The sequence below is a fragment of the Toxorhynchites rutilus genome, chromosome 1 (genome assembly GCF_029784135.1).
Source record: "Toxorhynchites rutilus septentrionalis strain SRP chromosome 1, ASM2978413v1, whole genome shotgun sequence".
NCBI classification, from domain to species: Eukaryota; Metazoa; Arthropoda; class Insecta; order Diptera; family Culicidae; genus Toxorhynchites; species Toxorhynchites rutilus.
In genome coordinates, this window is record NC_073744.1 from 6,861,284 (window position 1) to 6,887,858 (window position 26,575).

A 26,575-nucleotide genomic window follows, 5' to 3' on the forward strand; every position below is an offset into this window, starting at 1 on the left:
TCCACATGATTCATCATCCAGTGCAGGGGTTCTCAAAGTGATCATGGAAACATTGGATTCTAGCAATAGTAATCGACCTGGAGGAACATCTAAGGCTTGGCAAAGTCGGGGGATCAATTCTCTGTTTTCGCCAACAGTAGCATCATCTAATAGAAGTAGAGATGCCATCTTGAACATGATCATGACAAAGATCAACGAACTCTATACCTTATGCAAGACAAACCCAACGTGCACAAGGACATGAAGTCCAGAATGTCGAGTCTAAGATCCCCCATAGGATGTACAAAGAACGACTATAAAGGAGTATGACGGGCTTGTCGAAAGAGTAGAAGTCGCCGAGGAAGCACTCACTGAAACATTTCAGAGAGCTTCAGCCGGAGGACAGGTGACGTCAGAAATTCATCGAAACCGTTACGAAAAAAGCAAGAAGGACTCGCCAACACAAGATGTACTGCTCAAAAAACGGTATGACGGTCAGAGCGATAAAGGCGATCAAGATGAAAGTATCGACCAGAGCGAACACGAAGACCGGGGAGACAACGACGGCCAGAGTAGCATTGACAACCAGAAAAACGGTTGGAACGCGGTCGTAAATTGAATCAGGAAAAAGCTAGAAAAAGAAAAAAAGATACGGAGAAGAAAAAGAGCCAGAAGCCAAAAGGCAAAATATCGAATGCTCAACGCAAAAGCCAATGGTGACGTGTCATACGCTGACCTCTTCAAAAACATTCAAGAGAACCCTGAACTTAAAGAACTGGAAGAGAATGTGGTGAGGTCCAGGCGCATTATTGGATACTGATCGCAACAATTCATCACTCGACGGACGCGTATGAACGTTTTCTGAGCTGTAGAACGTTTTGGAATCATTACATCTGTCCCCAAGCAACTAGGTGTTTCAGGTCAGGTAGAAAAAAAAAATTTTAGGAACCAAAAAAGACGGGTGGGTAATGTCGGGGACATAACCGGAGTGACGTAGGACTATACAAAGGGGACAGCTTTTGTTAAATATATATTTTAAATATATTGTTTTAATTTCTTCTCCTACGTGAATACCTACCTATTTCAGGTAGATAATTGATTAGTTTACTGTTTACTCTTTATGAATATGTTGATGGTTCTGAGAAGAACCTTTGGTGTTGTGTTTTTGTTATCACTCGATATTCCCATCTTGTTCGGTTAAACCTTCCTGTTTAGCTATTGCGTTTGCCACTCGCCACAGCTTTCACAGTTGGAAAATTTCTTCCCATCCAGCTTGTGACATATTGGTCAGTAAATTACATTTAATGCGACGTGCCGGAGAAACACTTTGCCACTCACTGAAACTAATTGTTGCCTTTATGAGCGCCGAACCGAAGCTGCTCTGTTCTTGATGCGGGTTTTCTGATTGTCGTGAGCAGCTTTGCAAGCCAACTCGAGCACTCCGACGGCCGAAACTCTATAATCGCTGTTAGGTATACTGGTGCTCCGGCAGCAATCCGTTCGGCCTAGTTACCCTTGCGGAGCAATCAGTGAATGCGACCAACAGGGAACTGGAGACCTGCACGGTTCGAGTGAGACTTTGCCTTTCCCTTAACTTGTCCTCCTTTGGTACGTCCACGATGCCGATGCCGTACAACCACACGGGTTTATGGTTTGAAAGAAAATAAGATATTTTTTTGGGGTCCGCGTGTTTTATACACTAGCGGTACACACTCACAGGATAGAGACAAATCGGCAGACTCAGCCAGAGGGGCGAGTCCAACGAGACGAACGAATGAGCGTTAAAAGGGAGCGATGGCAAAAAAATACATTCATTACGATTTGTTCGCTCGTTGGATTCACATGCAGGCTAAAAAGGGTCCTTTTCAGGATCACAAAATTATCTTCAATCTAAAGAGTTTATTGTTTTGTTATCACTCGATATCCCCATCTTGTTCGGCTAAACCTTTCTGTTTAGCGATTGCATTTGCCACTCGCCACAGCTTTCACAGTTGGAAAATTTCTTCCCATCCAGCTTGTGACATATTTTACAGTAAATTACATTCAATGGCACGTCGCATTACCACCACTCAGTATCGGATTGGAGGTAATTTTAACCTGTAATTGATAATTTGCGATGGCAGTGGTACAGTGTCGACTTTCAATGTGGGGTCATAATTTGGACCCCGAACTCTATGTTTACAAAAATGTCCAACTAAATATGTCGCATTACAGGTCCGTCGAATTAGCTAAATGTCGAGATAAGTGTAAATTACTGTACTTTCAATCTAGAAGCAATTTAAGAATTGGTGAAAATCAATAAGCTCAGAACAACTGCCAAATTCACATACTCATCATATCCTGGCAAACAAATTATGAAAAAATCAATTTGTGTTTTATTATTATTTTGGATATTGTTTTAGAAAGCATTGAACTGTATTTCCTAAACTCTTTTTTGGAAGGTTTAAGGCCCTGAAAAGCGCCTTATTTTATGGAATGGTTCCAATTTAGAAAACTTAGTACCCGTGGTTTTGAAAAAAAAACCATTTCGAAAGCCCTCGACGCCACCTTGTTCTGGATTTGCCACCAAAGCAGTTTGTATAAAGAACAAACTTTTTTCTTCTGCTACCTGATGCCGTTTTGCGATTGCGTTTGCCACTCGCCCCTCGCTGTAACTGCCTGTTGTTGTCTTGATGTGTTCTGTTCTGAATGCGGTTTTTCTTATCGTCGCGAGATGCTTTACCAGCCAACTCGATCACTTCGGCGGCCGAAACTATAGAACGCCGGCTAGGTGGACTGGTGCACTGGTACTAACGCGCTCGGCCTAGCTACCCTTGCGGAGAACTCCAGATCAACACGATTCGAGCGGGATTTTGCCTTTCCCTTCACTTTTCCTCCTTTACCATGTCCAGACATGGCTGCTTGGGTTGGTTTGTTGATGTGTTGTGATGCGAACCGATGTGGTGTACGGTTTGAATGAGAATGATCGTTACGGCAGCGGAGCGGGGATTTTTAAGCTGACTGGCTGGCTCGAGAATTACGCATGTGTGAGACTGCGACCAATGTTTCGTTCATTTTTTTCTTTTTCCTTTCCAATCGTGCTTCATTCTATTTCGCTGCTGCTCTGGTTGCCCGTTTTGGTCGGTACGATTTGAGGAACACAAAATGGACCAATCAAAAATGGGCACATAGTGCATTTTGACAATGCTTGATATTTCACAATTATTCAATTATTTATCTCAAGAAAAATTAAATGTTATTCGTTATGATAGATGCGTAGATATATTTCCTATCAATTGATACAAAAACCTTTGCGATCTATTGAGAAATGCTCGAGTTATAAGCGTTCCAAATCTTGCATTTTTTCCTACTTGTCCAGTGCCTAGATTTCCATTTCACCCCCTATATCTTCCGGTTAGACGTAGTCCTACGTCAAAAATTGAAAAACGCGGGAAAAATGAAAAAGGCTGGATAAACTATGAAAATTTAAAAAAAATGAAGATTTTTTTTGCTTTCGGCTGCTTCGCTGGCATGGTTAAAAAAAACTGGCAATATACAGGAGAAACTGGAAGGTTGGCAACTTTGTCTACAAGAGATCAGTTGTACAGAAAGACTATGCATTTGCCACTGAATTTTCTGCTATTTCTGATGATTTCATTGGTGTTCTTAATAGCCTAGTTGATTCAAACTAGAAACAGAAGGCTGGATTTCTTAAAGCCTATGAAAAACTTCTACGATACTGTATTGGACTACATTGAAAAATGTAGCCTAGGAGAAACCTTACAGATTGTATCAAAGCTCATTCCTAAATGAACAGAGATTGAAAGTAGCATTCGTGAAAAGCACTTTCAATTGGGATAGATAAGAGAAGTATGTCCTTCAGGAAGTCGACGCGACTGGAGATCGATTGGTTTTAGAGGAATTTTCTCTTATCAGGTTTCCCACACTTAACTCACCATCCACGCGATATCGAATGATAAAATAAACGTGCGTAAATAAAAATATATAGTTCCAATTATTTTTTCAGGCTTTCCTTCTCAGTGTACCTGAAGATAACGCCGCGAGATGTGACACATAAGATTTTAGGTATTTCGTTTCATATAGTGGTCGCATTTATATAATCACATCACTTACTTCAGTGAATCCTGATTTTTACCTCTTCTCACTAACAACAATCCCTTCAATGATATTCGCTAGGGGACCACGCTATAGAGGCGACCCTTCTGGCCTTCGAGCGGCGAATATCATACTAACATTCCTTCCCTTCCACTGGTGACTGTAAGGATGTGGCCGGCGTCGTTATTGACTATTTGAAGCTCGAATCACCGAAACTTGTACAATGAGAATGATTTGCTACTCCCAAACGTCATTTGGTGTGTTCTTGGTGCAATTTCGCAGGTTCAGGTCAATCACGGAAAGCAACTACGAAATGTACAGTCTACCCAAGCTCAAGCTCAAGTTAGGAGTACGTCTTTCAGGAAGGGTACCAAATCAGAAAACAGGTCATGTTTTTATGAAATAAAGTTAACGTTAATAACTATTTTCACAGCGAATGAATCCTGATGAGTTGAAAACCAATCGATTCGGAATGTCTCTAAATTGTTTTGTACATTTGAAATCCTTAATCTCTAAACGGAGTATGGAGTAAATTTTCCTTCCACAAAGGCCTTCTCAGGGCCAGGGACGAATGAACTGAAGAAGTTTAAAGCCTTTTTAAAACAAAAATGGAATGGAATGGAATGAAACCACAGCTGCGAACGGGCTAGCAAGCACAACACGAAGAGCGGATATCATTTCATGCTTAAGGCTGATTTCACACACACAGCTTGCTACATGAATAAAAAGGAGAGTGGAGAGAGGAGCTCGCGGACCTTTTTTTTCTCTATTATTGTGACTTTCAACACATTTTGGCTGGTTCATCACTTTACTTCCATTTTTGGAAGAATGTCGGGAGTGAGAATTGAACTCGTGATCTCGCGTGAGAGGTATGGATGTTACCACTACTAATTGTTCAAATTTCAATTGAAATGTTTACTACTGAAGTAGAGTCAAAATGACTGAATAACAAAAAAGTTTTTTAAAAAGGTTAGATGCACTCTAAAATAAAATCCGAAGTGATAAACAAGCGTATTGAATGATATTATTCTGTAGTTCGAAATTATTCGAAAAAGCGGTCGTGCCTTAGATACAACCCCTTACAATTTTTCGAATATCCGGTATCCGGCCGGATAGCAAATATTAGCCGGGTCGATTGTTTCTGATTTGTGTAGTAATCAACTGAATGAATGTTTTTAAGGGTTTACAACCAAATATTTTGATTAATGCTACCATCTTTTCAGTATACCGGACGTAATTTCGGATGTAATAAAATGTAACAAAACAATTCTTTTATATGTTATTTGTTTTTATTCATTCCGTAATCCTAATTAGTGTAAAATATAATGCGTTGAACACCTTCCATTAAATCAATATGCAATCTACACGCTACCAACAAACAATATATTCGTTCAATATCTTCTAATCATTGAAACAAACAGCAAAATGAAACTATACCGCAACAAAACTCTCTAATGAAACTGAAAAAAATGAGCACTAAAACATTACAGTCCTTTGATTGCAAATGGGCGAACTCAAGCGAAGGGATCATCACAACGGAAACAAGAAAATAATTCAGCTCTTGCTAATGGTATAAAAATAAGTTTCAAAACATTTGGCAAAGATAACATCCCTGTCCGTACAATATGCACAAACGATAAAAACTAATTTTCTCAACAAGGCGAAATACACTGCATTGTCGTTCGGACCAATTATGTGTTTACATTCCATTTTTGTCGGTCGAAATTTGTACGGCAGGCAAATTCAGGAGCCGGATCAGCGGGCCCAGGAGATGTGCAGCAGCAAGTTAGACCAGTTACGACGAAATATATGCCAATCACAGATTTGACGCGATGACGAGATGATGGACGAAATGAACGGATGATGAAAAAGCAGATGAGAGGAATCGGGGTCAATTTTGGTACAAAAATACCTTAGATTTGCGGGGTTGGAATATGGTTTCATCATGCATTACCTTTCGCACATCTTCCTCGGCCAGCACCAGCTCCGGACGCAGCTCGATACCCGTCTTCGGGGGATCCTTGTCGTGGATTAGTTTGTAGACGTCGCTGTTTTTGATGAAGCTGAGATCCTTCTCGGGCTTCTGGTACTTGAGAAAGTTAACCCTGGAATGGAAAATCGTCAAGTACCTTGGTAAGCGAGGTGTCTTCACACTGATTGGGCTTTGGTGAAACGAAGTGTGACTGCATGCAAAACGAAGACATTGAACGAAGAGCCTTACCTACTTGAACAACACATGCTCGAATTTCTCTACCAGAACTTCACAGTTGGAGAACCTTTTGGAGGCAGTTCTTAAAAAATGGAATGTCGTACCAAAACGTACCAAACGATGACGTATGAGAGTATGTCCAAGAGGAAGAGTGTTTCGAATACATACCGATAAACCTTGGGTTTCTTCGTTTTGTTTTCGGCCCAGTAGTAGTTCCAAAATTTCACCTAAAACACAAAATGTCTGTTAAATGACTTTGGCTTATTAGTTATTCGTGAAATGAGAGCGACTTTCGAATTGGGTGTGGGGTGCGGTTCAACACAGTGTTTGCGTTAGTCACTAGATGATGGTTTAGACACGAGGCCGAAAGATAGTTCGCGACAAAACTTCAATTTCAACGAAAAGTTCACGACCACATTGCGCAACAGACTTAGAAATAAATGACTTTACCTATCGTCGTAACCCAGATGAGGACTTTCGTAAAGGTTCCTACAAAAATGAATGAAGATCATGTAAAATGAAGATACTAATGGTAAATCCAGCTAATGGTCCATGGTTCTGAAAGTGGTCAAAACAATCGAATCAAAATATTACCCGAGCGTAGTTCCCTGAATGAGCTCCGCCTGCGAACTGATCACTTCGGCAATGAACTGTTCGTTGAAGGCATCTTTGGCGTTCCGCCACTTTCTGCCGCCAGGCAGGAAGATCGGCCTTTCCTGCGGAGTCAACGGTCCGAACGCACTGACCGCTTTCTTCTTCTTCTTAACGACTTGCATCTTCAGCTCATTTTGGATCGCCGTACGAGTACCACCCTGGCTTACATCCGTCTGGGAAGAATCCTCCGAACTCTACACGGAGCATGGATTAGTAGGGGTATTGGAATTAAAACCAGCTAAACGAAGGTCTTATATTATTTAGAAGTATGCAGAGAATGTGCTAGTTGGAAGCCACCCAAATGTTATAACGGGGTATGACAGAAGTTAAACTCAACAATTTGTAAAATAAATTTATTTGCTATTGCTAACTTGTACTCGAAATGTAATAATACTATTGTGTGACATTCAAGTACAATAGATCTTGTTGTTTACTGGGCTGCAATGGCCTGTGAAGTTTCTGTTGTAAGTAGAGAAGTAGGTGCGTCTGTCTCAGGAGCAGCAGGAGTTTCTGTTACTATCTGCTGCCCATCCTCTTCCCCTATGTATATAGCTTGAGAGATCCTTAGTGGCAGTGTTATGTTTTCAACTTCTTCTTCATCCACCATAATCAGGAAGCATCTTCGTGTTTTTAGCGCCCAGTCCACTGTTTGGTATTTTGGCTTCTGTGCGGAATGGTTGTTGTGTTGTATTGTTTTGTTGGTTATGTACATAGAAAATACAGTGAATAATTCCCGTCAAAACGACTCCGCTAGGAAAACTTAAACGGTTCACATCTATCTAAGAGGTCCTCCAAACTAACCTTATCATTCCGATCGGTCCACTCAATGTCGTGTTCCTTCATCTTCAACTGTAATTTCTCCAACTGTTCGTCTGTGTAAGTAATGTGTTCTCCTTCGTCGGAACTGGCGGACTGTTCTCTCACAGAAGGTTCCGCCTCCGTTTTACTGTGTTCGGTAACCTCGAATGTTTCCGACACTTCCGCTACGATCTGCGAAGCCGAAGATACTTCGGCAGTCGCTTGCTCCGCATTCGCAGCGAAACCTTCTGTAACAACAGTTCATATTGTGAAAAAAAAAACACAACGCACGCATACAACAGTCTAGAGATACACGTTGCGTACAAATACTCCCACCCTAGACGTCGATGCACAAGGCTACAAAAAAGACAAATGGGTGACAACATATGTGTGTATGTGAGTATGTGATGGACACCCTGAAATGGTGCCGAGTGTTTGTTTAGAGGAAAGTGACAATGAATTCATGAAATACGAGGCCAGAGAAGACCGCACGTGCACCAGATATTCGAATACCTTTAGGTCGTGGGGTAACACTTTTTGATTTTCGTTTCGGTTGCGCAAGAGCAGATAACTGCTCAGTTAGTGCAGCAATTGTCGCTTGGATCGTATTCGGTAAGCTCGATAAGGCCTCCAACTGTTTCTGAACGTTCTCAAGCTGGGAGCGAAACTCCTCAGATGCCTCAGGCTCCTCTTCCTCTGGTTCAACTGCTTGATTAACCGCATCATCTACCGTTGCAGTGATAGCATTATCTACCTTGTCGGTACTATCGGGAGTAGGACTGGGCGACTCATCTGGATTGTTGACAGGATCATCGGAACGGGGATTTGGGTTATCTGTGTTACCTGGATTCTCCATGACCGGTTCAGCTTCGAGTGTTCTGGTGGTTTCCTCTTCGATCTCCGCTCGCTCGTGCAGATATTCCTCGTACAGAGGCACAGGTTCAGGCTCGGGCTCTGGTTCCTAAATCAAACCGTACAACAGTGAACTATGAACACTTCGCGACGAGAGATTTAAAAGCTCCGCGTGACTTTCAACTTTCAGCGACAGTGGACGACTACGAAACTATCGCGGGGCGAAACTTACCGGCGATTTGGGTGGCTTATAGTCGGGTGCGATCTTCGGCTTCGGCTGTTTTACGATTCGTACCTGATAGCGCTCTGTCGGTGGATGCATATCGCGCAGTTTCTCCTCGCGTGTCTTCGGTGCAGGGCGTGACGGCTTCTTCAAGAATGTGGTCCACTTCTTCTCCTCCTCCGTTTGAATGAGCTCGCTGTTCAACGTTTTAAATACCTCGCTTTGTTTGAACACCTCGGACGTCGGTATCATCTTCTTAAAGTTGACTCTGTGAAAAGAGGTACAATTGGAACAATAAAGTATCAATGTGTTTCATAATTTTGGACAATTACCCCAACACATTATGCTGCTTCAGAACTTCGGCTTCTCCGGAAAGGATCTCCGCTATCTGTTCGTCGGTGATGGGAACGTCGGAGATCTTCTCTTCAATTTCTTGCTCTTCTCTGGATTGGGTGATGTTCGTGTTTGGCGTCCAGAAAGGCTTCGGCGATGTGTTGATGTACTCAACCTCTCCGGTGGGGGTTGGTTCCTTGACAGCACGTTGCTGCGGCGGAACCTCACGTGCTCTGAATTCAGAATTACCGAACAGTTTCAAAAATTATGCGAAAACAAAATCGAGTCCAGCCAACCTGAGAATTCCAAGAAGGAACCGATTCCCGGCACACGCGAGCAGCTGATGTGCGTCATAGTACGACAGGTTGTTGGTTGGTATGTCATTGATTCTCACCACCACATCGCCAATGTGCATGCCAACCTCCTCGGCAATGCTTCCGGGTATGATCTGCAGGCAGAACGACAAAAATACACAATGATAGTGAACCGAGGCTATTTTTGTTTCGCGCACTTGGCTCGTTTCAATCGATTTCACTTGCAAATAAAAATACAACCACGAGGCAATCGATCGCAGTCGTTTGAGGTTATATCTTGACAGCTGAGTATTACAACATGGCGACCTGTATCACGTAAATTTCAATAAAAATCCTTCAAAATGTTGTAAATCACACTAAATCCACGCTGAGTCGGTGCTACTTCAAGGCATACCTTAGAAAACATTACTTTCAGTCACAGGAAACATCTTGAAAGTGAAAGCTAGTACATCACGTCTTTCAGACGTGGAAGTTTCCTTATGTTACATAATCTGATTTTTTTTTCCAAACGTTTTGGAAGATTTTATTTCATCTAGTAAGAGTATTCTGGATATTCTTAGAATTAAAGTTAGACTAGCCTAACATCCATTAAAACTCACTTTCACAACCTGCAGAGGAACATCGAAATCTGCCCCACCGACCAGTTTGAAACCGAACGGCGTGGTGTTGTCGTATCTGGCAATTGCAATATCAAGCACCATCCTGCTGGAACTTTCACCTTCAGACCGATACGTGAACAATGTAGTCCTCAGTTGATTTTTTTTATTCCCTCACTTCAATCAAACCCCAACGATAACTCGGGCCAACTATCGAGCACGCGACTATTTCCGCCGACGATTCGTTACTTAATGAGGATGAACCACTCGGCGCATTTGAATCATTTTCACAGCTGGTCGATCGGGTGGATGTGGGTGGACAGGAGCACGAGATTGACGAGAGGCGCGCGAATGATTCACTATCGAACACGATCACGGGATTCATCCACGAGCAAGCACGTGCTTTTGTCGGTAAACAAATGCTCCATCAACAACAGGTAAGTTTGGGATGAGAATCGATTGCGGATTGCGCAACGGTGTAGGATAACGTTAGCGACTTGGGTCATAGGACATAGTTATTGCATTTTGTCCTCGGTCAATAATTTTGTGTTTGAGTTCGAAAGTGAGATACATTTAAGTAACTTGGATCTATTTTTATGAGAGCATAGTTTTCGTTGAATATAGATCAACCATTTCATAATGAACATTATGGAATTATTATGGAACAGCAGGGTGAACAGAAATAACAATGCTTTCGACGCAGAACAAAATTGTCATTATACGAACTTTCTCACTACACGCTATTCACACTACTCTGAGTCACGTTATTGGAATGATCATTCCATTTTTACTATTTTACGTATTTTCACATTGAAGTATAGTCCAAATAACCAAAGCATATTTGATCTCAAGTTTGTTTTTTAAGCCAATGTATGTTAAAAGCTAACGAATTAATAGAAAAAATTGCCAATCAATATTCTACAGCCCACGAAATTTGAAATTTATTGTGACTAAGTGACCCTGCAAACTTCGTCCCACCCAAAAAGGATTGTTATCAGAACCTTCAAACATTCACGTTTCTTACCAAGCGAACGTTTATGGGTCCAATCGCAGAACTGTGCATTGAATAATCTTTTAATCGAACCTTTACTATTTTTTTCTACTTTAAGTTTCCTAGTACTTCTACCAAAACTAATAATAATATCAACTTATTTTCAGACAGTTCATAGCAAGTCACGTCCGAGAGCTGACGTAACTATTTCTACTCCCGAAATAATTTTCAAGCTCATATAAAAGAATTTCAAAGAAAATCAATTTGCTATTGTGCATAAGTGTAGATCATTGTTCATCAATTCTGAAGCTAAGTATCAATTGTTTTTTTTTTCTCTTTTGAGTTCTGGTTTCGGTTGGTTGGTGAGTGATGGAAGGGATCGAGTCCGCTGATGATCCTAACCCTACATCCTCAGAGAATAGGGCTAAGTTACCTCCGGATAAAAAAATTCGAATCCGCTGCTACCCCGACACGGCAAAGGGGCCGTTTAAAGTCTTTATTCGCCAGAAAGAGAAGCCGATTAATGTACTTCTTGTTTCAGCTGAGCTTAAGAAAAACTTTAAATCCGTCAAGGAAATAAAAAAGATAAACTTTAGTAAGTTAAGGGTTATGTTTGCCAATCGGGAGGAGGCAAATGAAGTCGTTTCAAATGAGCTTCTATCTCGCCTTTACCGGGTTTACGTACCGAGCGACCGTGTTGAGATCGATGGAGTAATTAATCAGGCTGATCTAGAGATAGAATATGTTGTTAAACATGGCAAAGGAAAGTTTAAAGATCCTCGGCTCCCTTCGGTGCCGGTTCTAGAGTGTAATCGCTTAGGTGTGACTGCCATTTTAGATGGAAAGAAGAGTTTTATTCCATCACACGAAGTTCGGGTTACATTCAGTGGTTCTTCGATGCCAGACTATCTTTGTATTCATAATGTTCTGATTCCAGTTCGATTTTTTTCTCCGAAGTTGATGCTCTTCCAGAACGACTTGCAAACGATTTGGTCACACAGAACAGTTTTGTGCTAATAAAGCTCGCTGTGGCAAATGCGGACAGTCTCATTCAGATGGGCAGTGCACCATCTTGGAAGCCATATGTCTACATTGTAATGGTGTTCATATTGATGTAAAGAATTGTCCCTTATATAAGGAACGGGCATGGTTTGCTCGTGACAGAGTGATTCATAAGTCAAAATTGAGTTACGCCGAGATGCTTCGGCAGGTCGCCCCTGCTGTCAACGATGACAATCCGTACGATTCCCTCAGAGAATTTACGGACTTGGATGAAGAGGTTCCACATTGTAGTCAGAATGCGACACCAAAACGAAAAAATGTTTCCATGCCAAAACACGCCAAAAAACCGAAGCAGTCCTCGCCTGTCATTCACATAGAAGACTTTCCCCCGTTAAGCCCTACGGTCTCTACTCCCAAACCCATGATTTCCCCAACGAAAGCTCTCCCTCATGGATTTTCACAGCAGTATGAACGAAATAATAAAGATCAAACTTCAGGTAAACTGAACATCACAGGTCTGATTCAACTAATTGCTGATATTTTTGTATTAAATCCTGTATGGACAGATACACTGATGAAGTTATCTCCTCTCTTGAACACCATTCTCGCGAAAATCATCGTTTCTTGGCCCCTCCTTGGTTTGTTCTTGACTATCGATGGCTAATTCCGGTCGGCCGAGAAAGATTTTTTCCTTGTTCCAGTGGAACTGCAGAAGCGTTTTGCCGAAACAGGCAAATCTTAGAAACTTTTTGAATTGTGTCGATGCTGATTGTTTTGCATTATCCGAAACTTTTCTGGTCGAGGAGTTGAACTTTGTTGTTCCGAGGTTTAACATCATTCGTGCCGATCGCGATAGTCGGTGGGGTTCTGTTTGGGTATCAAAAACAATTATTCATACAACCGTGTTCGGTTGGTGAACTTGGGTCCAATTGAAGCAGTGGCGTGCTCTATTGATGTTTGTGGCCAGTGGATTACTGTTGCTTCGATATATATTCCTCCGTCACGCCCATTGAGTTTTCCGATTCTAAGAAATGTGATCAACCAACTTCCTCGCCCGATGTTTTTACTCGGGGACTTCAATTCCCACGGTTGTGCTTGGGGTGAAGCTCACGATGATAGTAGAGCAAACTTAATATACGATCTGTTGGATGAGTTTTATCTCTCCATTTTAAACACAGGTGAGATAACCCGTTTGGCTTGCCCACCGGTTAGGTTTAGTCGAGTTGATCTTTCAATTTGTACTTCAAGCTTTGCGCTGAATTGCTCCTGGTCCGTGTTGGATGATTCAGCAGGAAGCGATCATCTACCGATTCATGTCAAATTTTCCGAAAGGGGTTCATTTGAAGCTACAGTACCTTTTGATATCACCAAAAATATTGATTGGGTACAATATTCATCGCATATTTCCAGAGCCACGGACTGCTGCGAGGTGGCCATACCAGATCTCCATAATTATATTTCTAATTTAATGGTTGAGTCTGCTCATCGTGCACAAACGAAACCCGCCCCTGCACTATTCGTTCAGTGATGGAATATGGTTGTTTCGTTTTTAGTATGACCGCAAATTCGCACTTTATCAAACTTGAACGCATTCAATTCAGGTGTCTCAGGATTTGCTTGGGTTTGATGACGTCGACTCATACAAAAAGTGTTGAGGTTTTAGCTGGCGTTTTGCCCCTCAGAAATCGTTTTAACGAGTTGAACTGTAGATACCTTGTCAGTTGTCATATTGCTTCCAGTGACGTTAGGATTGGCTTGGATCTTCTTTCCGACAGGAATCCACAATCAAGGTTTCTTATTTCATATCGAGAATGTCTCACCCTGCCTACAACTGAAGCATCGATGAAATGTTACTTTGATTACGATTTTTCCTCTACGATATCTTGTGTCCCGGTTGATACTTCATTGCAAAGAAATATGCTTAGCGGAAGATCTTCAATTTCCGTAAAGAGCTTGTTCCAAGAAAAGTTGTCAACATATTTTGCGGACGCTGTATTTTACACAGATGGTTCCCTGAAGGATGAGTGTGCGGGGTTTGGAGTGTTTGGCACTGAACTGGAGGTTAGTAGGCGGTTGATTGACCCCTGTTCAATATTCTCGGCGGAATTATCAGCGATTTTATTCGTGGTAGATAACATCAAAGGTCTCCCTCCTGGTAAATACCTTATTTGTTCTGACAGCTTTAGTGTTTTGAACGCTATAAAGAATACAAAAACATCAAAAAAGACAAATCGATTGGTGTTGTACATAAGAGATACCGTTGCATATCTCTTATCGTGCAACTACTTTGTACTATTTTTATGGGTTCCATCTCATTCTGGGATCGCCGGAAATGAGATGGCTGATACATTGGCGAAGTGCGGTTGTGATACTAACGAGATCTTCTTCAGAGAAATTCAGTCACACGATTTTCTTCCGATTCTCCGTAGTAGGGCACTCGAGTCATGGCAGCAAGGGTGGTCTGCAAGTGATCTTGGTAGATACTGCTACAGTATTCTTCCTTCCGTTAAAACAAAACCTTGGTTCGATCAGATCGTTTCTTCACGGATGTTCATAAAAAATATGAGTCGTCTAATGGCAAATCATTATACTCAAAACGGTCATCTTTTCAGAATCAACATCACCGATTCGAATCTCTGCGACTGCGGCAAGGGATGCGCCATCATTGACCATCTCGTCTGGGAGTGCGAACGTTACGGGGCATATCGAACCAATATTCTGACCGGAATTCCTGTTCAACCAATTCGAGATATTCTTGGAAACAAGGACATTCAAACCATGAAGCTCTTACACGAATTCATCATGAAATCTAAAATTCAATTATAATTTGGTACACTGTTCGCTTCGCTTTTTTAGACCAACACATAGTATTAGTTAGTATAAGGTAGTTAGTTCCCCTTCCCTTGTCCATCCTTTTGTATGCGAGAATGAAAGCTATTGAATGTTTGGAAAGTATGTGTGTGAGTGTGTTTGGAACTAACCCCGAGTAAGCCGCGGGTAATCGTTTCCTCATAGCTAATTGTTTTATTATTGAGTTTATGTTATGTATATTCTATAATGGTTGATTGGCCAAAATTTGCCCTATGGGACAGTTGTGCCTAATTAATTTTAATAAAGGAAAAAAAACTTATTTTCAGACACAATTCTCCTCCGTTACATGTTTTATACTGAAAATATAATAGAATGAAGGCATCCCAAATCGGACGATTCATTCCTCGAGCTTTGCGCTTACACATTTTTTACACATTACACAACACATTTGGCGATCCATTTTTATTCAGATAGTATTATATAGAGATAAAATAAGATATAGATATAGATAAAGGAGTGCATTTTTTCACCTGGAAATCGATTTACATTTTAGAATATTGATCTTTAGCGAAAACACCAAATGGATTAACAACGCTTGTCACGATGTAATTGTAAAACATATGGAAATTATTTTTTCCGAATTTTCCAATTTTCCTTCATAGTTTTTCGAAAAATTTCAGTTATCATGTTCCGTTGGAATATGGTTGGTTAAAATATGTATAATATTTTCATGGGACCCCTCCCCCTTGAAACCTTTGATTTGGACCTTACAAACATTGTAAATCAATTTTATAAAATGTTTGTTTGTGCTGTCTTGTCGTTTGAGAAATTCACAGTTCATGTCCACATCTCGTGTTTGATTTAATGTTATTTCTCATACGACAAATAAAGAAAAATAGTGTTGGGAGTCTGTGATTATCGGCCGCAACGATACCGGTGAGCTCGAGCCATAAACACATTTTATGTCCACCTTTGCGTCACGAGTTATTGTTTGGAGTTCCCCCAGAGATCCCTCAGTAAACGACCTAAGCTACGTTAGTAAGAACCAGCTAAAAACACAAGAAACCATTATCACCCTTTCAGAGGAGGAAGGGGTGTCAAACCATCATAGAAACATTTCTCGTACCGAAAAACCCTCACATCGCGAATTTGGCTTGATTAGTTCTCGAGCTATGCAGAACACCCAAATCGGCCAGTATAGGCCAGTATAAGCAGACCTTTATACATGTATTGTAATGAATTTATTTAGGTATTATTGAGCTATTGTATGCATCTTTATTAATTTATTTACATTACCTTTATTTACAACACATTCGAGAAATATCACAAAGCCCAGGCGGCATTAAATTAAACGCTATGTCCCGTTGCAACATTGACTTGAAGCGCTGTGTCAATGGAAACGAATCCGTGACGATTGTGGAAAACATTCAATTGATCGAAACACCGATCACAATTGTCCGCAAAACGTTTATGAAGTTGCCCTCGACCAAATCCGACAGCATAATGGTGGAATTTGGAGCCGATGGGGCACGTTTTTTGTATCTTGAAGTACCCAGATTATTGACCTTATGATTGAATTAATGTCTTCGCATTCTTCCGCAGCAGACGAGCACGGATCATTGCTTGGTTGTCCAATATGTATCAATGTTGGTTGAAGAACATAAATTGAACTGATTTCCATGACCGTTTTCTGTGAAGAAATAAAGATGGAAAAGTAGTGCCGCTCAACTCAACTATCAGCTCGGCAATTAGGTTAATAATGTTATGTTTACGTTTTCTTCGCGGGTGCCAGTTATGACAATTGTCAATGTTATCGGTACCGCGTTGTAAAATGTACCAATCGTTGGTAGGGATGTGTATTACATCTGACATTCAATTTACATACAGTTAGAAGCTGGGTCATATCAAGAAATAAGAAATATAGAAATATCAAGAGTGATTCAATAATAAGGAAGGGGAAAAGTGCTATTTTTCTTACAATAATCCACTACATATAGAAAGTATTGTTATTGGTATTGTTATGTGAGAATAATCCAATTAATCAAAGTGAACGAACTATGTACATTTTTTCATCAATTAATGCTACGTGTTTCAAATCATGAGAGATACTGAAATTTCAGTATTATTGACCTCTAAACATATATAAACTTAATTATAATCCAATCTTACTTCGCGCCAAATATTAGGCGTTTATCATTCTGAATGATAGTATTATATTATTTCATCATTTTTCTTTCATTAAAACAATAAAAAATACGTATTACACAAATTACAACATTTATTTCATTTCTGATTCGGTCAAATAGGTAAATGAACAAAGCCTGAGTCACGAAAACGTTTGCTGATTTTATAAGTGAAACATCTGACAGCATGCGGAAAAAGACAGCATGGGGAAAAATGCACTTGAAAAATAAATTTAATTGACTCCGCATGTCACAGGTTGGTAATATTACCATTTCATGGCAAACCAATATAGTGGTTCTCAGATTTTCGTGAAAAGTGGTAGTTTTGTTCTTTATCGCAAAACAATAGACCCGTATGTTTTTTTTTGTTGGGGTGCCCATTTTCATTTTAGGGTGATCCGAAATATCGACTTTTTCTCCTTTTTTCCAAAAATGACATTTTTTCATAAATTCATAACTTGTGAACTACAGAACCGATTTTTCAGGTTTTGGTTTTGTCATTATTGATTGTATTCGTTTTTTATAGTTTTCATGGTCTCGGAACCAAGGGCGCTATATTTTTTTATATTTTATGGAAAGCTGAGGATTGTTCAAATATAATCAATAATTACGAAAACAAAATCCATTTTTATTCAGAATGTAATATTCAAACAAGACTAGCTCATTGGCTTTAATTTGATATGTTGATCATCTGAATCGGTCCAGTAGATCAAAAGTTATGATTTTTTGTAGTGGAAAAAATGGGAAAAAATGATTTTTCGGACCATCGGTTAACTTTGAAAAATCATAACTCAAAAACGAAAAAAAAACCTCCCTGGTTTCGAGATATATTATGGGAGAAATACTCAGCTTTCCAGAAAAAAATCCGAGGCTATGAAAACAATAAAAAATGAATACAATCAATAATAACAAGAACAGAATTTTCGTTGTGTCCCCGTTTCATATCCCTCCTATCCGATCGATAAACTTTTACTTAGTCGCGGCAATACATACACACACTCTTTACAGATACACGGGCCAAAGGTTGTGCAGTCCACTGATCATTCAACAAGAGCCAAAGGTTGTACCGCTCATGACAACTCCACACGAACTGATGATTGCGCCGGCTAGTGACCATTCTACCCTGGATTCCTCGAGTCGAGAAAGATGCACCACGCTAGATATGAGGTACAGACTAGGGGGGCATTGCTGATTAAGGGTCAGCTGCATCCCATTAGGAAGTATCCCGTGTCGGGCACACGTACAGAGCATTGGAGACAGCAACATCCCAATTACGAAAACACTCGTAATACTAACCTCGAGCCAACCGCGAGTAATCGGTTACATATTACTAACATAGATAATAAGAAAAATTGTCAAAGTATTGAACTCCCGTCCCCGTGAGGCTAACGCCATATGAGCCTTTATAAAAATATTAGGCTGTCGAAAAAGTCCGGCGGTATTTCCGCGAAGTGTCGTTGTAAGCGCGTAGTTCTAGTTGTATTCATTGTATCGAGTCATACTATAGCTTGTTGGAAAGGTATAATATAGTCATTGACAGTGTTTTGTTTGGTTAAGTCGTTCGTGAGTTATAGTGTCGCAAATATGGAGCAAAATAAAGAGAAAATCCGACATATTTTACAGTACTACTATGACAAAGGCAAAAATGCATCTCAAGCTGCCAATAAAATTTGTGCAGTTTATGGACCCGATACAGTTTCCATTTCCACCGCACAACGATTGTTTCAACGTTTTCGTTCTAGTGTAGAGGTCGTCGAAGATGCGCCACGCTCCGGAAGGCCTGTCGTCGAAAATTGCGACAAAATCGCTGAATTAGCCGAGAAAGACCGGCATAGTAGCAGCCGTAGCATCGGCCAAGAGCTGGGGATAAGTCATCAAACCGTTATTAACCATTTGAAGAAGCTTGGATTCACAAAGAAGCTCGATGTATGGGTGCCACACACGTCGACGCAAAAAAAAACATCTTTGACCGTATCGACGCATGTGAATCGCTGCTGAATCGCAACAAAATCGACCCGTTTCTGAAGCGGATGGTGACTGGCGATGAAAAGTGGGTCACTTACGACAACGTGAAGCGCAAACGGTCGTGGTCGAAGCCCGCTGGAGCGGCTCAGACGGTGGCCAAGCCCTCATTAACGGCCAGGAAGGTTCTGCTGTGTGTTTGGTGGGATTGTCAAGGAATAATCTATCATGAGCTGTACTGCCAATCTATCCGGACCTGTACTGCCAACAACTGGACCGCTTGAAGGTAGCACTCATGAAGAAGAGGCCATCTTTGATAAACAGAGGACGCATTGTCTTCTATCAGGACAACGCCAGGCCACACACTTCTTTGGTGACGCGCCAGAAGCTCTGGGAGGTTCTTTTGCATCCGCCGTATAGTCCGGACCTTGCACCAAGTGACTACCACCTGTTTTTGTCCATGGCGAACGAGCTAGGTAGTCAGAAGTTAGCCACAAAAGAGGCCTGTGAAAATTGGCTATCCGAGTTTTTTGCCAATAAGGAAGCGAGCTTCTATAACAGGAGTATTATGAAGTTGGCATCTCATTGGGAACAAGTCATCGAACAAAACGGCGCATATTTGACTTAAAACAGATGATTGTAACTAATTTTATGAACAAATGAAAATTCAAAAAAAAATACCGCAGGACTTTTTTAACAGCCTAATATATATTTTGGAAAAAAAAGAACAGAATTCGAATTTTCTGCAGGTGTAGTATTTTTTCAAAAAAGACCATGTAATTGGCTTTAATTTGATATCGATCATCTGAATCGGTCTAGTAGTTCAAAAGTTATGATTTTTTGAAAAATGTCAGTTTTGGAAAATAGAGGAAAAAGTTGATTTTTGGGACAACCCTAGAATGGAAATGAAAAAATAAAGAAATACGGGTCTAATGTTTTGCGATAAAGAACATAACCACCACTTTTCACGTAAATCTGAGAACCCCTTGTGGGATATAAGATAAAGATAATTAAATTAACTGAAACTAAATATTAAAAGTGAAAAATCTGGTGTAAACATTCCTAGTACTTTGTCTGTTCCAAATCTTTGCGAATTTGAGACTAAGCGTAAAGGGAGATTTAGGACTCCCCATAAATGAAATAGATGGAAACGAGAGCAGTAGAGAGTGAAAGCGCATAAGAAATATGCGTCGATATGCCTTCTATGTTCTTACCAAAATTCAGAAGGTGAATATGAGAAAAATGAGAGTTTCAGGAATCTCATTCTCTCTACATCTGATGTATATCATAAAATCGTGGGACAATTTTTTTTAAGCGGACCTTACACGGTCAACTTTATTAACAATATGATGACATTTGAGAGCATAATGACAGCTGAACATGGCCGATGACGCAGAAATCCGGATTTTCTGATTTTCGAGCATCAATATCGTGACATTTCATATGGATGCATGATGTTGACGTTTTACCTCACGGACTTCTAGACTGAGTTGCCAGATATGCAAGCGCACATTTAATTTTTGTTAGTCTTTTTTGCGATTGCAATTAAAATTTATAAACTACTGAAATTGTAGGAATCATAAATGGAAGCTTTTGGTTTGGAAAACCGATACTTTGAATAGCAAAATACGGTACTTTTCACGATACAAATCAAAACTTCAAAGTAAACTGACAATGTGATGGTGAGTAGAGATGTGCCATCCGCTCATGAGCTGTTCCGAAGAATCGACTCTTTGAAGTGAGTTGACGCGGAACAGCTCGCAAAAAAAATCAAACAGCTCTTCAGCTCACTTTGATGATGATGAAGGAGAGAAAAGAGCTGTAGAATTGAAGAGAGTGTGTGAGCTGTAAGATTCAAATGAACTGACCGTCTCTCGCTCTTCGTGTTAAGACAACAGTTTAGTTTCATTTGTCCCTCGTCTTTTCAACTGTTATATTCGCGTTGACGGCATTGAGCTTTGTTTACCAGTTTACACGTTTTTAAAATTCAAATTATTAATGAAAATTAACTTCTGTGTATCAAATGAGTATTCTATTTCAATGAAAAACACTTTGTGAATCTTATGAGATTTTTGCACCGCCTGCAAGGTGCAAAAATCTCATAAGATTTTTTTTTTTTTGAAGAAAACTTTCTATTGTAATGTAAAGCCTCAGTAAAAATGTCGGAAATGTTGTACTCGCCGAGTCTGTTGTAAATAATAGTCTGGAATACGTGTTTCAAGTTATTAATAATATGGTGTGAAAAATTTCATTTGAATTTTAACATTTTCAAACTGGCTTCGTGGCTATCGAGTTTGGGACCCAAATTGAAAGTCGGCTCTGACAACTGAGCTGAAGAGCTGTTCATAAAGAACAGCTCATTTAGATGAGCTGATATGATCAGAGTTGTTCATCATGATGAGCTGATTTGCACACCTCTAATGGTGAGAGAGTGGATGAAACTTAACAACGTTTTAGGATTTTTTAACGTTGAACTCGTTCATTCTTTGCGCTAGTGAGCGGGTTGTGTGTTTCTTCACACTCCGCTATAAAATTTGGAGAATGAGAAGATCTGGGAAAATTACAGATGAAAAAACATCATGTGTTAATTCAAGCTACAGTAGAATCCCGATTATCCGCGGAATAGTCGGGCAAACTCACCGCGATTAACGAAAATCGCGGATGACCCATTAAAGGACAAAAAAAATGCAAACACGAAAATAGATGTTTCAACATAAAAACTATGTTCTATCAATACAGAAATCAATCAACTATCCATCTATAAGGTCGTGTACACCAGTGGCTAAATAATGTAAAAGCCATGACCAAAACAAAAGAGCATGGGCCTACCACTCACTAACAAATTCCGGAAAGGCCTATTGATTTACTATGGAACTCGCAGTCACGAATAATCCGCAGGGCGGATCACCCGCTCGCGGATAATCGGGGTTCTACTGTCATAGTCTCATTTATGGAATAAAAACATTTGCTTGCAGATAAAATAACTTGCATATATTTTCGTAAACTAAAATAATCTGGCATCTCTGAAACTGAAAGGAACAGTCTGTATTTGTGAAACGAGTATTATGATGTATTTTTGAGAAGAAAAACCGAACTCTAAAGTGTAAATTATGAATGAAAATTAACTTTTACGAATCAAATTAGTATTCTATGTGAATGCAAATCACTTTTTTTCTGCAAGTGGTGAGAAAATCCCATACAAAAATTATGTCTGAAATTGACGTTATATTATAATACATTTTAGTAGGAATATCTGAAAATTCAGGGGAAATAGGTTAAGTTAAGGTTAGGACTACGCGCTTCAACTAATTAAATAATACCAAGTAGATATTTTCATTAAAATTTTACCAATTGAAAATTGCCATTTAGCCTTCTAATATGATAGAGAATAGTTTGGATCCCAAACTCAAATGTCGCCACTAGCCATCGCGGATATTTTCGTTGTCTCGGGTTGAGGGCGATATTGACCGTGTAAGGTGGAAAAATATTGATTGAGGTTAGATCAGATGTTGAAAGCCTAGCTGTCACGATATTGAAGACACTTATTGTCAATCCGGTTGATCGTGTAAGGTGCCCATTAAAGGGAATCGTGGGACGAATATAAATTCGTCGGCCATGAAAGTCGCATGAGATATCGTATTTAAACCGGAGAAACAAAGCTTTATCGCTTCGATGACACGAGTGTGAGTCATAAAGGGATTTGTTTCGTGACACTGTGAACTTAGCCGAAATCGACGATGAGGCTGCTCAGTTCGTGTTTTCCAAGTAGAAGCGGGTTTGCGTTTGAGAGCATTTTCCGGAACACGGGATCTGGTGTCGATATCCCAGATCATTTATCGAACTCATTTTCGAGCGTCTTGAATATATTCAAATCTTATTTCGGCTAAGGCCCGGATGTGATACTCCACTGGTGTGAAGTGGTATTGGTGAAACAAAACCAAACGACTTCGATCTCAAGTTTATCACAGGGGTAAGGCAACAGTCCGTTTATGTGAATTCAACGATGATGAGGAATGCGAAGACGTCAAACACGCAATAGTACAGTATGCTAGATGTTAAGTTGAAATGTAGAATGTTCTGCTGTTTTAGATATTGAATTGGGAGCAACTTTCACAGATCTGGCGGACAAGATGCGTGAGTTGGAGGCTCCTGAATGAGGGGTTAGTGTATCAGAGATTTATGAAACTAGAACCAATAATTTTTACTTCTGTTTCAACCGATTGTGCTGCGTCGGATGGCGAGAGAGGAACCTGGCGGGAAGTTGGCATACCATCACGAATCGTAATAAAATTAATGAGTTTGATGCTTTTCCGATGAAAATATATATCCAGCATATTTTCAATCTTCGACATACGGGATCGGATTGTAACGCAGCGAATAAGGTGTGTAGAAATTATGGACGTGTTAGGAACATACAACGAACCTTTCGTGTCACTTTCGCCACCTTCAAGAACACTGTCGATGTTAGAAGTTTAACACTTAAAAATGATTCGAATAAAAATGAAGAAAATCGAGTCTGATATTAATGATTTGTGAAAGTGAATCGATTGATACATAAGTACACGTTTATCATATAATTATTTCAAATTCACATATTATTCAATTAAAAATAAAAGGAACTTGGTACACAAGACTAAAGATATATAAACCGGGAGAAATTGTAATCGTTGTTCAACAAACAAGGAATAAGCGGGAACCAACGTTTTCGGTAAAAGATTTCGAGTTGGAGCCAAAGATGAGACCAAAATTGTTGTTATGGATGATAGAGATACTCGAAACATGAAATATTTTAAAAGTGCTAAAGGTATCACTTATAGGTTTGAAGAAATATCTGATGCATAATGAAACTCAAACTCTGATAAACTAACTGTTATGCCTAAAAAAACATTATTTTGAAGGAAAAGAGTAATTATCTACGGCAAAAATAGGAGATCAGAAAACTTCCAGATTGGACGACTGATTCTTTTATAATGTCTTTCAGTAGTATAGAGGCAGGGAGTAATGTGGGATATAAGATGAAGATAATTAAATTAACTGAAACTAAATATTTAAAGTGAAAAATCTGGTGTAAACATTCCTAGTACTTTGTCTGTTCCAAATCTTTGCAAATTTGAGACTAAGCGTAAAGGGAGATTTTGGACTCCCCATAAATGAAATAGATGGAAACGAGAGCAGTAGAGAGTGGAAGCGTATAAGAAATATGCGTCGATATGCCTTCTATGTTCTTACCAAAATTCAGAAGGTGAGTATGAGAAAAATGAGAGTTTCAGGAATCTCATTCTCTCTACATCTGATGTATATCATAAAATCTACAAAAGACTATTCTCTCGAGTAATTTTGAAGCGAACGGTCGCATAAGTGCGTTATCGGTGCATTTGCCATTGAATGAAAAAAAAGTCACGACACCACTATATCGGTTTGGGATGGAATGGCTGATGTATTAGGTGTACCGGTAAGTTTCTTCGGTTTTACAACAGATGGCGTAACTTGATTATTATTCCAGTGAATCAAATTTCCAGACATTCGTGTTGGAAAGCTACCGTCATTGCGAGTGGTTTTTCAGTATATGTCAAAAAGTTGAAGCGTAAACAACATAGTTTTTAACCACTTCGAATATGTCAAATTTCGTACCAACGAGAATGTTTTTGCGGGGAGTGTTACTTCATTACTTCAATATGAAGAGAAAAACTGCGGAAAGTCATCGCATTTTGGTGGAAGTTTATGGTGACCATGTTCCAACTGAGCGAACGTGTGTCAGACGTGATTTGCACGGTTTAAAAGTGGTAATTTTGACTTGGAAGACGAAGAACGTTCCGGATCGCCAAAAATGTTCGAAGATGAAGAATTGGAGGCTTCACTCGATCAAGATCCATCACAAACGCAACAAGAACTTTCAGATACACTTGAAGTAGCTCAGCAAACCATATCCGATCGTTTAAAAACAATGAGAATGATCCGAAATTGGGTACCATAATTTAACCCACGAGACGTCGAACGCCGTTTTTTCACGTGCGAACAACTTCTTCAACAGTATAAAAGAAAGGGTTTTTTTGCATCGAATCGTTACTGGCGATAAAAAGTGGGTCCATGACGGCAATCCCAAACGTCGGGCAACGTATGAATACCCCGGCCATGCATCAACATCGACGGCCGCGCGGAATATTCACGGCCAGAAGGTTATGCTGTCTATTTGGTGGGACCAGCTGGATGTGGTGTACTATGAGCTGCTAAAACCGAATGAAACCATTACGGGGGACCTCTACCGACGACAATTGATGCATTTGCACTGAAGGAAAAACGACCACAATACGAGCAAACGATAAAGTTATTTTGCAGCACGACAATGCTCGACCGCATGTCGCGGAACCGGTCAAAACATACTTGGAAACGCTGAAAAAGGAGACGGGGCTCTGGGTACCCTATCCCAACCAATGCAAATTAAGCGTTGGCAGCATAAAATAGGGCTCACGTTTTGTTTAATGTTTGGAGTCATACATGTTAATTTATGATTACGTTGGATAGTTTCCAGCGACGCAAGCGATGTTTGGATACCCATCTGGAAGCTTTCTTGGCGATTTGCAATTAAAATCACTGCTGGAGAATCGCGCGGAGCACTTCATTTTCAATTTTAGGTTACGATTTAACCAAGGCGCCTAGAAGTATATCCTAAGGTGAGGCCGTTTCGTCACTAAGTTGGTCAGGGGAGCGGTATATGAAAACAGTACGGAAGAAAGAAGAAGGGGCATTATTTGCTTGAAGCGTGTAAGAGACAGACTGATCAGGAGCGAGCTTCAGCACTAGCGTATTGTATTTTGTTTACAAACATAACACAGTAGACTTCCAAGATGGCTGAATAGTGCTTTTAGCAAGTTGGCCCACCTTAGGATATACTTCTAGGCGCCTTGATCTAAACCAAGGTGCCTGGGGAAATTGACATTGTAAATACATGCGAGTAGTGGGAACTTTTGTTCCCGCCGAAGTGTTTTGACTAACCAAACCATCAAAACCAGTCCCACATCAACCGTGCGATTATACCATATCATTTTTAAAGTGTCGAAAACAGGGACTTCCGAATTGGCCTTGGTTTTCCCCTTTTTTAACACACATGAAACACACCAACCAGTAGAGAATATAGTTAAAGAGTTAGACTATACATTTAAATGCCGAAATCAGCAAAAACAAGAATTTTATGTGATGAACGGCCGTTGCAACTTAGTGAGTCGGATCAGGGCTACCTTCCCCTAAATATTATTAGCTTTAACTAAATTATAAGGTTTTGTTTCCAATAAGACGGTGAAACATTTCATTTGTTCAGCGAAACAAACCATTTATTCACAACATTGCATCGTCAACTTTTAGTGCACCCTATACGACCATGCCGAATCATTGGCAGTAGCAGTCTCTTTCACACGCACACCATCGAACACGCTCGCCGGCAACGGCGAATAAGCACGCCATACACATCACAAACTCATGCAACGTAATGCCCATGAAAAAGAAAAAGAACCCCGGTTTTGTATACAAACAAAAGTGCATTGTTGTGTGTGCCGCCTCGCGCTCTTGCTGCGGCTCG

The 26,575-nt window shown here is 40.1% G+C and overlaps 1 protein-coding gene across 6 annotated transcripts; it reads right to left on the reverse strand.

The window, feature by feature from the left end:
- Positions 1 to 5,341: 5,341 nt before the first annotated feature.
- On the reverse strand, positions 5,342 to 10,317 carry LOC129763049 (proteoglycan 4). Of its 6 annotated transcripts, XM_055761792.1 has the most exons (11): positions 10,057 to 10,317; positions 9,440 to 9,591; positions 9,143 to 9,376; positions 8,820 to 9,078; positions 8,579 to 8,696; positions 8,249 to 8,461; positions 7,739 to 7,983; positions 6,878 to 7,131; positions 6,734 to 6,772; positions 6,029 to 6,179; positions 5,342 to 5,744 (listed from the first exon to the last, which is right to left on the reverse strand). In XM_055761792.1, exons 1-11 carry the CDS (start codon positions 10,156 to 10,158, stop codon positions 5,727 to 5,729), a joined length of 1,785 nt encoding a protein of 594 aa, XP_055617767.1. In that variant the 5' UTR covers positions 10,159 to 10,317; the 3' UTR covers positions 5,342 to 5,726. The 6 variants fall into 6 exon arrangements, with proteins under 6 accessions (XP_055617767.1, XP_055617765.1, XP_055617766.1 ...); XM_055761790.1 differs by having other exon boundaries at positions 5,342 to 6,179; XM_055761795.1 differs by lacking the exons at positions 5,342 to 5,744; positions 6,734 to 6,772; positions 6,878 to 7,131 and adding exons at positions 6,296 to 6,365; positions 6,452 to 6,510 and having other exon boundaries at positions 6,042 to 6,179; positions 10,057 to 10,316.
- Positions 10,318 to 26,575: the final 16,258 nt, after the last annotated feature.